The sequence below is a fragment of the Pituophis catenifer genome, unplaced genomic scaffold (genome assembly GCF_029215685.1).
Source record: "Pituophis catenifer annectens isolate HBS135680 unplaced genomic scaffold, rPitCat1.0.hap2 SCAF_2, whole genome shotgun sequence".
NCBI lineage: Eukaryota > Metazoa > Chordata > Lepidosauria > Squamata > Colubridae > Pituophis > Pituophis catenifer.
Window position 1 is genome coordinate 189519807 of NW_027256882.1, and position 16183 is coordinate 189535989.

The window sequence follows — 16183 nt, forward strand, 5'->3', positions numbered from 1 at the left end:
GAATATATCTTATATTATTCTATATAACAGTCCTTCATATAAGTCTTCCCCTTTGGAAAAAGCTAACTATATTTACCTGAAATGCAACCCAAAGCAACTTGGAATGTCTTATTCAGTGCAAACATAAAATGAATTATGGGTTTCCTGTTTGTTGGAATGTTTTCAAACAAAAGCTTAATAACCACTATCAAGGATAATTTAACAAGCTTGTGTATTAATACTGATCCATTCCAACTCCTCCATTCTAGGATGGATGGATGGATGGATGGATGGATGGATGAAAGGAAGGAAGGAAGGAAGGAAGGAAGGAAGGAAGGAAGGAAGGAAGGAAGTAAGTTTGATGAACGGAAGGATGATCAGCTGAAGGGTTAACACTGGGCAGTTAAAAATTAAGTGGGAACTATGCCTGGTCACATAGCAAGGGGGAGAGGTGGAAACGGAAGGCCCCTGTAAACAGTTTGGAAGTATTAGAATGTTCTGAGCACAAACAACTTTGCCTCCATAAAAATATAAATTCACGTATATAAATCACAAAGAACACTAAAAAAGAATGAATAGTTAGTAAATAGCATCAAAAACCATTAAACAGGGGCTTCCGGTTTCCTTGTCTTCGGCGACGGCGGCGCTCTTTGAAGCTCCGCCAGCCCCGCCGCCTGTAGAGCCGCTTCGAGACGAAGAAGCGGCTCGAAAACTTCTAAATCCACAGGATTGAAGAAGGAGAGATCGCAGGGCACAGGTTGAGCCCCTGTAACCCCCCAGGGAAGTTTCTGGGGAGAGAACAGGCGTGGCTCCCTCCCAACCTGCTGAAACTCCGGGCGACGTGGGACAATTCTGCTTTTGCAGAACAAGCCGGCTGCAGGAAACTTAAAGCGAAAGAACCAGCTTTAATAAACAGCGAAACTACTGAATCCTGAAATTTGGAAACGCAAGTATTAGCACTTTGTTGACTTTTCAATCTGAGAAAATGCGAGTGAGTGAAAGTGCTTTGAAAAAACATGGCGCCTAGCCTCAGAGTTAACGAGCCAACGAGTGTGGATTGGTGAAGTTACTTTGCTTTGTTACAAAGTTTCCAAGTTGCTACAAAGTTGCCTTGCTTGTTATAAGAGAAACAACTGGGAAATTTTTCCCTTTTCAATAGTGGACTTTGCTTTATTTTAACCCTTATTTGATCAAATCTGGGGGACTTTTTTAGAAGTCTTTGTGCAGGAGGGAAAGGAAAAGGAACTTCCCTCTTTAGAAAAACTAGATCACGAGCCAGGATGGCTTCAAAGAAGCAGGAAGGGAAGGCATTAGGGGGGGGATCCCCCACACACAAACATGAAACGCAACTTCCCCCTGCTCAACAGCCACAAACTCAGAAAAAAGAATTTGATGTGGGAGATTTAAAAGAATTTATTTCTAAAACTTTGGATGATAAATTTCAAAAATCTCAACAGGAGATAGATGATAAACTTCAAAAATCACATCAGGAATTTATGCAGGAAATTAATGAAGTTAAAGACATGGTGAAACAGAATCAAAATAAGGTGACCAAAAAAATTTCAGAAGTGGCGTCTGGCCTGGCAGAATTTATTGGGACAGTTGATTTTAAAGTTGAAGAATTTAAATCAGAAGTTAATGTTAAGATGAAAGACAATGATTATAAAATTGATGAGGTTGACAATAAAATGCAGAGAATTGAAGATGAGATTGTTATGATACAATTCCGGGTGATGGAATTCGCCATACGGCTTCGGGGAATTCGAGAGGAGGAGAGACAGGATTTGAGACAAGTTTGCTCTGAAGCTTTGGCTAAGATTTTACAAGCTAATCCTGATTTGGTATTTCATAAAATAGATAAAATATACAGAGTGAACTCTTGGGTGGCCAGACAAAGACAACTGCCCAGAGATGTGGTCATATACTTTACTGATAGAGAAATTAGAAATGATATCCTGCAAAAATCTTTTCACACTTCTGTACAAGTGGGGGGTTCACGACTTGAAATTTTTAAAGAATTACCTCCTAAAATGCTGAAAGCTAGAAAAGAATTTGGTTTTCTTGTTAAGGAATTGAAAAATTTACAGATACCCTTCCGGTGGGACGCACCAGCTGGGATAATTTTTAGATATAAGGGAGAAGGATATCGGTTGAATACCGTGGAGAAGGCACAACACTTTTACAGTACTATTCTTAAGGAAAGAACACCATCTCCACGTACATCTACAGTTTTGGAGATTAAGGAGAGTGAAGAGAGGCAATTGAAAGAACAGTCTAAGCAGGAATTAGAAATAGTGCAAGGTGCAGAAGGAGGTTTTCTGAGTGAGCCCTTGTTGGATTCTTCTCCAATTCTGGATTTGATTCAGTTGACTGAAGTTAAAGATCAACGTATAACTAGAGCTCAATCCAAGCTACTTAAACAAAAGCAACAACAACAACAGGAAAGACAAGACAAGAAGGCAGTTAAGAGTATCATACAAGAGAGTGGCGCTATGGGAGGAGCGAGATCGAAGCTCTCGGATGAACTTCAAATATTTTGCTCTGCGCTCCAGAAAGAGGCTGATGACCTTTAAGTGTCTATCTTGGAATGTCAATGGGTTGAATTCAGCATAGAAAAGGAAGAAATTATTTACATATTTGAAACAATTTAATAATGATATGTTTACAAGAAACGCATATTACAACTCAAGATCAAAAATATTTGATAAACTCAAAACTGGGAGCACATTATATATCTTCAACTTCGCAGAAAAAGAATGGTGTGGTTATTTATGTAAATAAAAAATTAACAGCGAAAGTTATAGAAGTAGATCAAGATGGTAGGTTTGTAGCAATTGAATTGCTCACAGCAAATGGTCAAATTCTTTTGATTGGAATTTATGCTCCCAACCAACAACAGGACTATTTTTATAAGATGTTACATACTAAAATATTGCAATGGGACTATAGATCTATTTTAATTATGGGAGACTGGAATGGAGTAATTGATTCTAAACTAGATAAAAAGAGCTTGGCAAAGTCTAGAATTAGACTACCACAGACTTTTTTTGATATGAAAGAAGATATGGAACTAAAAGATGTTTGGAGAATACATAATCCAAATGAATTGGATTACACTTTCTTTTCTGATAGACACAGATCCTTTTCTAGGATTGATTTTATCCTGTTGTCAAATGATCTACTTGTTAAAACAAAAAGAACAAAGATTTTTCCAAGAACTTTGACTGACCATAGCCCTGTATGGATAGAAATTGAGATGGACAAGGTTGAGAGACGTTCTTGGAGATTAAATGAGAACTTGTTTAGATATGAAAAAAATACAATAGAACTTAAAAAGCATTTGAAAGAATTTTTTGAAATAAATTTGAATAAAGGTACCCCAATTGAAATTGTTTGGGACGCAAGTAAAGCTTATATGAGAGGGGTACTTATCTACATGAATTCTAAACATAGACTGTTCCGACAAAAGAAAAGATCTGAGTTGGAAATGGAAATAAAGAATAAAGAATAGTTACTTATTAAAAATCCAACAGATGAAAGAATACGAAGTGCTATAAAACTTTTGAAAGACCAATTTCAAATGCTTATGGCGGAACAAGTTGCAACAAGCCTACAATACGCGAAGCATAATACATTTTGCAACGCTAACAAACCGGGCAGATGGTTGGCTTATACATTGAGGAAAAAACAAAGTACACGGACTATTGATAGTATTGATATTGGAGGGAAAGAAATTTTTCAACAAAATTTAATTAAAGAAGCTTTTGTGGACTATTATACTAAACTATATGCTAAAGAAGAGGTGCAGAATGGACTTAACAGAAAAATATTTAAATGCTAAGAGAGTTACAAAAATTACTGATCAACAAAAGGAAAGAATGAATTATCCTATAACAGAGGAGGAGATAACAGCAGCAATTAAACAGTTAAAAACAGCCAAAACTCCTGGCACGGATGGTTTGACTGCAGTGTATTATAAAACTTTACAAGCTGAAATGGTGGGACAACTTAGAGACTTATTTTGCAATATTCAACAAGGGGGTAAAATACCCCCATCTTGGACAACTGCTTATATATCTTTGATACCAAAAGAACAAGTTGGTCCTAAAAAACCAGAGAATTACAGACCAATATCTCTTTTGAACACAGACTATAAAATTTATGCGAAGGTATTAGCCAACAGGTTGATGCCAGTAATTCAAAAGGTGATTCATGAGGACCAAGCGGGATTTATTGAGGGCAGATATATGAAGGACAATGTAAGGCAAGTAATAGACTTATTGGAATATCTTGATAAGAATAAACAGATCCCTGCAGTGCTGGTTTTTCTGGATGCAGAGAAGGCCTTTGATAGAGTGGATTGGAATTTTCTACTAAAGACTTTAAAAAAGATGGGCTTTGGGGACCAATTTATACAGGCGATTTCAGCAATTTATCAAGAGCAAAAAGCACAGATTATTATTAATGGAAGTCTGACGACTGAGTTTAAAATTGAAAAAGGAACAAGACAGGGATGTCCGTTGTCCCCACTTTTATTTATTTTAACATTGAAAGTCTTGCTAAATACAATACGGGACTCTAAAATTTTGAAAGGTATAATGATAAGGCAAGAGGATTATAGAATAAAGGCATTTGCAGATGATCTGGTGGTTACCCTATCACAACCAATGGAATCAATAATCTTGATGAACGACATTATACAAGACTATGGTAGAGTTTCAGGTTTCAGACTGAATTCAAAAAAGACTAAAATGATAGTTAAAAATATGACACAAGATCGTAAACATGAGCTTGAAAGGAGGGCAGGTTTTGAAATTGTACCTAAGGTAAAATATCTTGGAGTTCAGGTTGCAGAATCAAACATGAAATTGTTCCAAAGTAATTATGAGGCGTTGTGGCGAGAGGTCCAGAAAGACATGGAGACTTGGAAAAAGCTGCAACTGTCTTTACTTGGAAGAATAGCAGCAGTTAAGATGAACATTTTGCCAAGATTTCTGTTTTTGTTTCAAATGATCCCGGTGCTTAAAAGTGACAAACAACTGAAAGTTTGGCAGTCTGGTGTGAATAAGTTTGTCTGGAATGAGAAGAAGCCGAGAGTGAAATTGAAAATTATGCAAGATGTTCCAGAAAGAGGAGGCCTTAAACTCCCAAACCTACAGTTATATTATGATGCAGCAGCTTTAACTTTAATAAGTGATTGGTTTGGAAGTAAAAAGACTGGAACACTGAATGCAGAAAGTTTTGATCTTGAATTTGGATGGCATGCTTATTTATTCTATGATGACAAAGTAGACAAAGTATTTAAAAGTCATATACTTAGAGAATCTTTGATGAGAGTTTGGAAGAAGCACCGACTCAAATGGGATTACAAAATACCGTTATGGCTGGATCTTGGTCATACTATGTGGAATACAAATATAATGTCACTCGGGGGGGTTTTATATAAAGAGGTTCTTTTTACAGATGCGGGCAGATGGCAGCTGAAGGCATTACAGACACTGTTGGATGAAGGAATTAATTTAACTTGGTTACAATATAATCAACTACAATTGAGATGGAAAGAGGACCAAAAAACTGGTATTATGTTGCATGAGGAAGAATTGGTTAGACATATAAGAGAGAAAGGTCCAATGCATATTAAAAGGCTTTATAATGTTTTGCTAGAAAGGGATTCAGAAACTGAATTAGTTAAAGATTGTATGATTAAGTGGGCACAAAATTTTGAAGAACCAGTGATGTTGGAAACATGGGAAAAAATTTGGGTTCAGAATGTTAAATTTACACAGTCGCAGAACCTGAGGGAAAACTTTTATAAAATGTTTTATAGATGGCATTTAGATCCTAAAAAGTTGTCATGTATGTACCCTAATGTTCAGCCAAAATGTTGGAGATGCGAATGTTTGGATGCTACGTATTATCATGTTTGGTGGACCTGTAGGAAAGTTAAGGCTTTTTGGATAAAAATATGGTGGGTTATGCAGAATGTTTTGAAGAAAAAAATTCAATTCTCTCCACAATTGTTCTTATTGGGTATAGTTAAGGGTTTTACACGGGGTGAAATAAAACTAATATTGTATATGATAACTGCAGCAAGATTGTTGATAGGTAAATATTGGAAGAATGAAGCTTTGCCTACTATCGAGGAATGGACTTTGAAGATGGCTAGTTTTGCAGAGATGGCGAAGATTTCAGCATACTTAAAGGATTGTTCACAAGAGACTTATGAATGGGAATGGAAAAGGTGGATAGAATATGTTCAGAACAAATACCAAACTAGAAAGTATCAAATAGCTTTTATTTGAAAATAATGTATTAGAAATATCTTAATGTAAAGAGAAAAAGAGGAAAAATTATATAGGGGGAGGGATGGGTTCAGGTTTATATATCAGTGTTATTAGTTATGAGTACATAATAGGGAAGTCTGGGGGGGGGAGGATTAGGGAGGGTTAGGGAGGACGGGAAGTTTGGGGAGGGAGGTGGGGGGGTGAAAAAAAGGGGTGAAAATGTAATTGTAAAACTTTTGCAATAAAAAAAAAAAACCCATTAAACTGTCCAAGAAAAAAAGGCCAAACATCTTTCAACATATCAGGATGCAATGAAGCAAGCAAGGACTGCAATAGTGGTGAGAGAAAGTTTGTGAACCATTTATGAACCATGTATATATCTGAAGGACTGCTTGTACCCTGTTGTATTAGCCTGGGCCATTAGATCTGGAATAGAGCTCATGTTGCAGGTCCCATCAGCTAGGAACCTACGTTTGATGGGTCCAGGAGATATTCCTTCTCTGCCGTGGTGCCTGATTTAACACACACACAGCCGGGCCAATAAATCAGCTCCACCCCTTTTGTTATTACAAAAAACCTCTCAAGATTTGGTTATGTTATCAAGCTCATTCACAGTGAGATGGCAATCAAGTGTGAATTTGAGAAACTTGGCCCTATTTTTTAAAAAACCCCACATATTAGGGGTTACCATCAGAATCTGCTTCTTTTTGACGATTTGTAGAAGTGAATCCTATCCCTATAAGATATACCATATTTTTTGGAGTATAAGACACACCTTAGTTTTTGGGGAGGAAAATAAGAAAAAAAGCTGATTGGCAGGTGGATCGGCCTCCTGGAATACCCCCAATCAGCTGTTCCCAGAGGTGAATTTTAGCAACAGGTTCATTGGTTGTGATCTCTGTACCTTGCTCTTTTTTTTGCTTTTTTTCCTGCCTCTGAAACTTCTGAAATTCTGTTTCAGAAAAAAACTTTTTTTTCCTGCCTCTGAAAGCCTCCGCAACAGAAAAAAAGCCTCTGAAGCTTTGTTTGAGGGCTTCTTTTCTGAAGCTTCATTTCTGATGCTTTTTTCAGCCTCTGAAACCTCCATTTGAGAAGCTGGGTGGGGCTACATTCAGAGTATAAGACGCACCCAGATTTTCACCCTCTTTTTTGGGGGGAAAAGGTGCATTTTATACTCTGAAAAATGCGGTAAATTCTATATTTATACTATAGAGTATAAATAACTGAAGAGAGCTCAGAAAAAGTTTTTTTTTAATGTTCATAAGGCTGGAAAAGGCTATTGTGGAAAAATTAAGCCTCTATCAATCCAAAGGCAGCCACATGGTGAAAATACCATTGTTACCCTTCCTAGGAATGGCTGGTCTAGCAAAAATCAGCCCAAAAGCAATACATACAATTCTCTGAGGGACAGCAGAGGATAATGGCAAAGGATTTGTAGATCAGTCTTACATTATCTAATGCCAGTGCTCATGAATCAACCAAAAAGAAAATCATGAACAGGAATGATATGCTTGAAGGATAACCAAGGAAGAAACCATTGCTGACTAGAAAGCATATTGTTTCCTGTCTTGTTTGCCAAAGAGCATCTGAGTAATCAACAGTCTACTAGAACAAAGTTATCTAGATAGGTGAGACAACAATGGAATGTTCTGGCATTAATGAGAAACATGTTTTTTTGGGGGGGGGGGGCGGAAGGAGGGGGGGAATAATGTATTCCAGAAAAGAAGTCTCTTTCAGCCAATCATCAAATGCTGTAAAGAGAAACTGCTCATAGACTTGTCCCAAAGGTGCTTTCTTTCAAACCACCAGGACCTGGATCTCCATAGTCATTTGTTTATAGTCTCATACTTCTAAAAGATGAGGCTGAGAAGCACTGCTTCCCTATGGTAGTGCCAACATTCAGGAATGGCCTTCCTACAGACATCGGACTCATCACTTCCTATTGACTTTCAGGAAAATGCTGAAAACAGTTATTCCATTCTCTTAACTTAAGCACTAGGCCAGGGGTGTCAAACTCAATTTCATTGAGGGCCGCATCAAAGTTGTGTTTGACCTCGGGAGATGGCTAGAGTGGGAGTGACCAGCTCGACATCACTGTCGGGGGCACCTGTGGTGGCCCAAGCAAAAACAGGCTCCCGAGCTCTGTTTTCGGCTGCCAAGGCCTCCTGCAACCCACTGCCAGTGAAAATGGAGCTCTGTTTTCACTGGTAGAGAGCTGCAGGAGGCCCTGGCAGCTAAAAACGGAGCTCATGAGCCCGTTTTCTCTGGCAGAAGCACCGCAGACCAGTCCTTCGCTGTTTCCAGGGCTTCCCCGCAGGCCAGATCTAAGTATCCTGCGGGCTGGATACTTGAGTTTGACACCCCTGCACTAGGCCATCCTTCTCCTTTTAATTCGTCTTGTTCTTATTCATGTTCTCTTCATTTAAAAATGTATGCTGTTATCATTCATTTTAATGTTACCATGGATGTTTTAAATTTGCTATTCTTTATATTGCTATTCTCTATGTTTGATAAGCTGGCAAGAGTTAGTTGGGTTCCAAATAAATTAATTAATTAATTAGTCTCATCCCAAATATGAAGCATGATGGTGGGAATCCCATAGTCTGCAGTCTCCAAATCAGAATGGCTTATAATCACTGTGGGAATGGATCATTTGCAAATTCCAAAGGAGAACATCAAATTGAAGCTTAAATGAATATGAGACATGCATCCTAAACACACAAGTAATGGCATCTGCCACAGTCTTTTCTTATTTTTTTATTCTGTCAACTGCCCTTCAATAGAAGATAACCATTCAAATTTGCAAAAAGACGTATTTGCATGAAGTAGAGGTTTCTCAGCTTCTGTTTGCTTCAGGAGTCACTGAAACAAACAAATCTGATAGGATGTCTACATGTTTAATTATTTATTAATGTAATTATCTATTAATTCCTACAGATGCAACAGAGAAAAACAAAGTTTCTTCAATCCAGAATATTAGGCACATTCTGTGAAATACTAAGAGCAATTAATTCCAGGGTTACCATCACCAGAGTCTCACCAGCAACAACATTCTCCAATGGGTTTGATACCTATAAGGGTTTAATGAAAAGTAGTGCCACCATTTCCATAGCTTAAGTTTAAATCAGGAATTTTTAATAAAGGAAAAAGGAAAACGGAATCACTTGGTTGAATGAGGGACTATAAAAATTAATAAAATAAGTAAAATCTTTGAAATGAGCTCTTTTATTGTTTGTATTTACTTCTGTACATAGTCAATACCATTTGCTACATACATCTGCCAACATTGTGAGATCCAACTTTGCAATTGTCTCTTGGATGGCTGGAGGTGTAAAGCATTGCCTTGTGTCTCCAAGCTTGCTCAATTGTTTTAAAATTGTGACTGTTGCAATGTTGTACTTTTTGTTGACAGCTAATTCAAGGAAATCCATATGAATACTTTCATCTGCATTCCTCACTCCAAAGGTAACCATGAATTTTCCTGCTGAAGCCTAAGTTTTGTTTTGTTTTACCCCCTGCAGCTTTGTGATATTCCATGCACTGATGCTTCATTTCTGGATCATAATGATGAGTTCATATTACATGTATTGTCACAATGCTATGAAGAAATTACTCACTTTCATTCTCTTGAATGAAAGAGATAGATAGGTTTCTCTGAAACAAAATCAACAAAAATTGATAGGTTTCAGTTCTTGAAACTTTCTTCTCTGCCATCAGCATTCTAAGAAACCATCTAGCGCATAGTTTGCACACATTGCCTAGCTTGATAATTTAGCAGCTCTAAATGATCTGCTGTCTTTAATCAGTTTTTTAACCTTTCTCATCTGAAACTCAGTGGTTATTATCACAGACTGCCCACTTGATTACAGAAACAGATTATTCACCATCTTTCCATTTTTTGACCTAATGACACAGTATTTACAACCAGTGTCCTAAACTGCATCTGTCAATGAATTTCAATTTTTGATGTGATTGGCAATCAAAAATTCACTCACATCACATTGCTTAAAACTTAATGACAGGTTTCAACTTTATAAACAATAGCCATACAATTTTTGTTCACAGGCATTTCCATCAAATGAAGTGAAAGAACTGATATTAGTACTGCCATCTCTTGGTGACTTTTAGTACAAGCCATTAAATTTCATACAACTCTCATATAAAACAACACCATCCAACAGCATTTTAGCATGAAAGTTTAGCATCCATTCCCACAACAAAATTGAAGTAGAGGAGTGTTAAAGGGAAAAGGAAACAACATTTACTGTTTCCCTCCAGAAACAGAGCAGGAAGAGATAATGGCTGTCTGTCAAAAGTAGTCTGCTCTATGGAGTATTCTTTGAAAATAGAGGCCCAAGTTCCACAAATCTTCCAGGGGGTGAAAAGTCAATCAACCATAGTCAGCACAAATTCCAAAAAAACAAATTGCAAAATGGAAAGAAGAAAAACAAAAGAAAGGGAAACAACAAGCAATTCAAATAAAATGTTAAAGTACATGGCTTTGAATACCCATGATGGAGGTGGAGGATATTATGCTATCAAATAGGGACAGGTCTAGGACTTTTCGGCTTGAACTCTTGGCACTGCCTGTTTCTCCACCAGGGTTTCGCCTCTGTGTTATTACGCCTCGGCACTTTGGGCCACGGCCCCTCCGTCCCACTCCCTTTGCCGCGGCCCATTCGTTGCAGTACAGTTCGTGTTGGGCTTTTGGGCGCACAGGACAGTTTGAAGCCAGCCAATTGGTGCAGGGGCTCGGGGGCTTTGGGAGTAGAGCGAGGGCTGCAGTTCAGAGAGAGGCTCTGTCAGTTCGGAGCCTCCCAAGGCGGCCGAGAGCAGCACGGGGGAGGGATCCAGCCACAAAAGACGGGGGTGGGAGGGGGGCTGTAGAGGTTCCCAGGGCCTCTCCCTGTGGAAGAGGGGCTGGGAGGCGGCAAATGTATTTCTACCCTGACTGGGGCTGCCCTAGTTAGTAGCACTTGGGGCTCTGAAACCCCCACCCCCACCCCGTCCTGTCCAGGAGCCCCTCGCCTGTCAGTTTGGAGCTTCTCGAGGTGGCCAAGAGCAGCACATGGGAAGGAGGGCTGTAGAGGACGAGGGATCCATCAGGTGGAGCTTTTGCAACAAGCTGGTGGGAATGGCTGGCCTGATCTTTTGGTTTTCCTTCTGGTTTCTGATGATCTTTTGCTTTTCCTTCTCCTGGTTTCTGAAGACCCACCTGTCCCAAGAGCCCTACTTGCTTCTAACCCCCATCCCCACCTCTTCGTTCCTTCTCTGCTTCTCCCAGGTTTCTGGGAATGAAGTACCTGGCATTTGTCAAAACATATGTCTCACCTTTGATCAGAGCCTCCCCCTTCTGCCTAAGAACGTATCTCAGCTTTGATCTGTTCACACAGGGGGCCATTTGGCCCCCTGTCACACCAGGGGGCCAAATGGCCAAAGGAAAGAGATTAGGCAGATAAGGCTAATGAAGAGTATTCTATCCTTTTTGGAGGAAGATACAAATCTAATTAGGAAGCCAGGATGTTATTTTATGACGTTTCTGGCTGTATCAAAAGGAGTTACGACACTAATTCCAATTGCTTATTCTTTTCTCTTTCTCTGCTCATGGCTCTAGTCCTCCCAGAGATGTTTGGGGAAAGGAACATGAACAGAGAAAGAGAAAAGGATAAGCGACTGGAATTAGTGTTGCTCCTCACTCCTCTTCATTTCCATCTGTAAGGTCCAATAATAATACGTTTAAGCTCATAAATGCCAAACAAGAAACTTAAACGGAGGCTACACTTCAGAGGTGTAACTCCTTTTGATACAGTCAGAAACGTCATAAAATAACATCCTGGCTTCCTAATTAGATTTGTGTCTTCCAACAAAAAGGATAAAGTACTCCTCATTAGCCTTATCAGTCTAATCTCTTTCCTTTCTCTCTCCTCTTTCTTTTTCTTTCTCTCTCCCCCACCTTCTCTTCCCGTTCGGTGTCAGGGAGGCAGGATCAGGTATAGGGGAGTTTCCACCCCTCCCCTTCCTTCTCCTAACAAGCATCTGAGGCTGTTTAGCCTTGTCCTAGTAAACTCCTTCCCTTTTCTGTGAATTTTCCTCTCTGGTAGAGGCACCAAAATAACTCAGATGATATAAGGTTTCCTGTTAGAGAAGTGGGTTGCACTAGATGATCTCTGGGGTCCCTTCCAGCCTGAATCTACGTCTAGTTATAATAACATTTGGGAACCCCACCTGATGGATCCCTTGCCCTCTACTGCCCCCTCCCCTTGTCTTTTGTGGCTGGATCCCTCGTCCTCTACAGCCACCCTCCCCCTCCCCCACCCCGCTGCTCTCCGCAGTCTCAGGAGGCTCCGAACTCACAGGTGAGCGGCTCTTGGCTGGGGTGGGGGGCAGAGCCCCAAGCGGTACTAACAAAATACCTTTGCCGCCTCCCAGCCCCCTCTTCCACAGGGAGAGGCCCTGGGAACCTCTACAGCCCCCCTCCCACCCCCATCTTTTGTGGCTGGATCCCTCCCCCACGCTGGTCTCAGCCGCCTTGGGAGGCTCCGAACTGACAGAGCCTCCCCCTGAACTGCAGCCCTCGCTCTACTCCCAAAGCCTCCGAGCCCCTGCACCGATTGGCTGGCTTCAAACTGTCCTGTGCGCCCAAAAGCCCAACGTGAACTGTACTGCTGCAACAAATGGGCCGCGGCAAAGGGACTGGGACAGAGGGGCCGTGGCCTAAAGTGCCGAGGCGTAATAACACGGAGGCGAAATCCTGGTGGAGAAACAGGCAGCGCCAAAAGTTCAAGCCAAAAACTCCCATTCCGATCGGGACTACGGAGAAATAATAGGAGTTACAACTTTAGAGTATATTGACTCCAAAGATAAACGGATGGATTTCCTAGTAAATAATTTTCAGTTCCAAACCTTTCTGAGTGGTACAAATAGAGATAAATAACATAACCAAGAATTATCAAGTTTCTCAATTCTTTTCACTTACCTTCACAAATATCATAGGGAGTGTCTGTTTGGCTCTACTATAATGCCTTGCCACTCTGTATACTGTCTCAGGAACATAGTCCAACACCAAATTAAGATATACCTCATCTTTCTGGAAAGGAGAAAAAGCAAGAAAACAAGAAAAACTGTAGTAAGATATCCATATCATAATACTCATTACTATTATAGCATAGTATGGTTTTTCAAGCACATATAGAAATTTTTAAAAACTTTTTGTTAAAATTTGTTATCTGACAAATGTCATTTCTGCAAAGGCTACCACTTATGTAAATAAGGTTATATAAGGAATGCAATAAAATTAAATCCTATTTCAACACCAACTTATCATATGAAGTTTATTTGAAACAGAGGTATAGAGATATGAATATTATGAAGTAAATTCATCTACTACATTAAAGGGAAAGAATAAGAAAAAAGAGGGAAAGTGACAAAAGAGCTCAAGGGGAACTAGATAGTGAAATATATTGTGTGTGCTATAAAAAACCCTAATATTTTAAACATTCAAAATGTAACCTAAAAACAGATTCTACCCCTAAAATTACACTTACCTTTTGACTATAGTGTCAAGAGATCTGCTACTAGCTAGAATATCTCTTTCTCTTTAACCACTTTAATCAGCTTCTTTCTAACTTCAAAGCACAAAGATTAATGTAGTATTTCACAAGAATGAGAACTGTATTTGTTGCTGTTCAACTACATATTTGTTCCACCAAAAAGAGCCAGACTGCAAATACTGCTTCAAATATTTTCTTTTTTATAAACTCCTTTAAAATACATGCTGCTTATATGTATGCATTACATGTATGCATTCAGCCACCCTATTTTTGTTGTCAGATAATGACAGATAATGGAGATGATCCACATTAAAGCTTTGTCTGTTGCTTGTATTTCTCCTACACATCTGTTGACATTCTAAAATATCTTTTTTTTTCCAACTTACCTTCTCTCCACTGGAGTAAAAGAAATAACGTAATCTGACAATGTTACAATGATCAAGCTTTCTCATGATTTGAAGCTCTCGATTCTAAAAAAAAGAAAGGATATTATTGAAAAGGTTGCTTGCTAAAATCTCATCACTTCATATGATTTGATATAGGGCTTATACATTTTGTCAGTCTGAAAAAAGATACAATATATTCTGCATTAACTTTTACTGAAACAACATGCTGTATGAAAAAGGATTTTAGTGCACTTGGACAGTATGTTTAGTATTTAAAATCATTTAAAATATATAATATATTAACAGGATAGGTTCAAATAAAATTAAAGCTCCATACAAATTACCAGAAAAATTGGAAGGTTCATATTTCTCAATTCCTAAGAAAATATGTGTTACAGTATATTAGAGCCTGCAAAGAATACTTACAGAATTGAAAAGCCCATTAAGTCTGTTAAATCCAACTTCCATTCAATGCAGGAATCTAAATTAAAGCATCCATCTAGGATGATTGTCTAGCTATCTCATGAATCAACAAATGGAACACTTATCATTTTGGGCAATTGCTTCTACATTGTTGCTTCTAATATTCAGGTGGAATCCTCTTTTTACACCCTGAGATTATACAAAATAGGACTTTCCTTTTTTTTCTTTATCGTATCTTTTGGGTACCCCCTTCAATATTTTCTTCTCAGTAACATCTAAAATCCTCTTCATAAGAGAGTTTATAGGTCAGTATATATTCTCCCCTTATTAGAGAGATTGCCATGGAGGGCAGACAATTTTTTTTTTTATTGAAAAGTTTTACAAAAAAGAAATACAAAAAAAAAATTTCCCCCATGTTCCCCCCACCCTTTCCCCCACTTCATCCCACCTTCCCCCCGACTTCCCAGAGCAAAATACAAGGTATTTCATTTAATCAAACATAAACTAGATTAATCTACTTATCCTCAAAGTACTGCCTCCCCCACTGAAACCTTAACTCCACTACAGATAACCAAATACTTCATTCATTCATAAGCTATTTGATATTTTCTTGTCTGATACTTATTTTGAATATAATCAATCCATCTTCTCCATTCCGATACGTATCTTTCTTGTGTGTGGTCCTTCAAATACGCCGAGATTTTCGCCATTTCTGCTAGGTTTGTTACTTTCAATATCCACTCTTCAATAGTAGGCAAAGAGTCCTTCTTCCAATATTGAGCTACCAGCAGCCTAGCTGCTGATACTAAGTTCAAAATCAATTTAGTCTCTGAAACTGTACAGTCCGTAATTATACCCAATAGAAACAATTGAGGAGTAAATTTCAACCTTCTTTTCAAAATGTTCTGCATCACCCACCAAATTTTTATCCAAAATGCCTTGATTTTCTTACAGGTCCACCATATATGATAATAGGTTGCATCATTACATTCACATCTCCAACATTTAGCTTGCCAGTTCGAGTACATACATGATAATTTTTTAGGATCTAAGTGCCATCTATAAAACATTTTATAAAAATTCTCTCTCAAATTTTGCACTTGCGTAAATTTAACATTTCTGACCCAAATCTTTTCCCACGTTTCCATCATCACTGGTTCCTGAAAGTTTTGTGCCCATTTTATCATACAATCCTTAACCAATTCTGTTTCTGAGTCTATTTCCAGTAATGCATTATACAACCTTTTAATATGCATCTGACTTCGATCTCTAATCTGTTTCACCAAATTTTCCTCATTTTGCATAACCCCAATTTTTTGATCCTCCCTCCATCTAGCTTGAAGCTGACCATACTGAAACCAAGTATAAATTATCCCTTCTTCTTTTAATTCATCTAGAGATTTCAGTTGCAACTTACCCCTTTCCAAAAGAAGCTCTTTATAGGTAATCACCTCTATTTTTTGCTCTATATTTATATTTTCTATTGCATGTCTGGGATTTGCCCATATAAGTATCTTATAGTTCAGCTTATATTGGTACTTTTTCCAAACCCTCAACAATG

General features: G+C 38.5%; 1 protein-coding gene across 4 annotated transcripts in view; it reads right to left on the bottom strand.

The window, feature by feature from the left end:
* The window catches only part of GSK3B (glycogen synthase kinase 3 beta), a 168002-nt gene that overhangs the window by 77297 nt on the left and 74522 nt on the right, over positions 1-16183 (bottom strand). For all 4 annotated transcript variants that reach the window (XR_011600062.1, XM_070938374.1, XM_070938372.1 and 1 more), the window contains 2 exons: positions 14200-14283; positions 13240-13350 (listed from right to left, as the gene is read on the bottom strand). Coding sequence is in view for 3 of the 4 variants with exons in the window: in XM_070938374.1 (XP_070794475.1) it covers positions 13240-13350; positions 14200-14283 (195 nt within the window). In the remaining variant the exon portion in view is untranslated. The remainder of the gene's footprint in view (positions 1-13239; positions 13351-14199; positions 14284-16183) is intronic.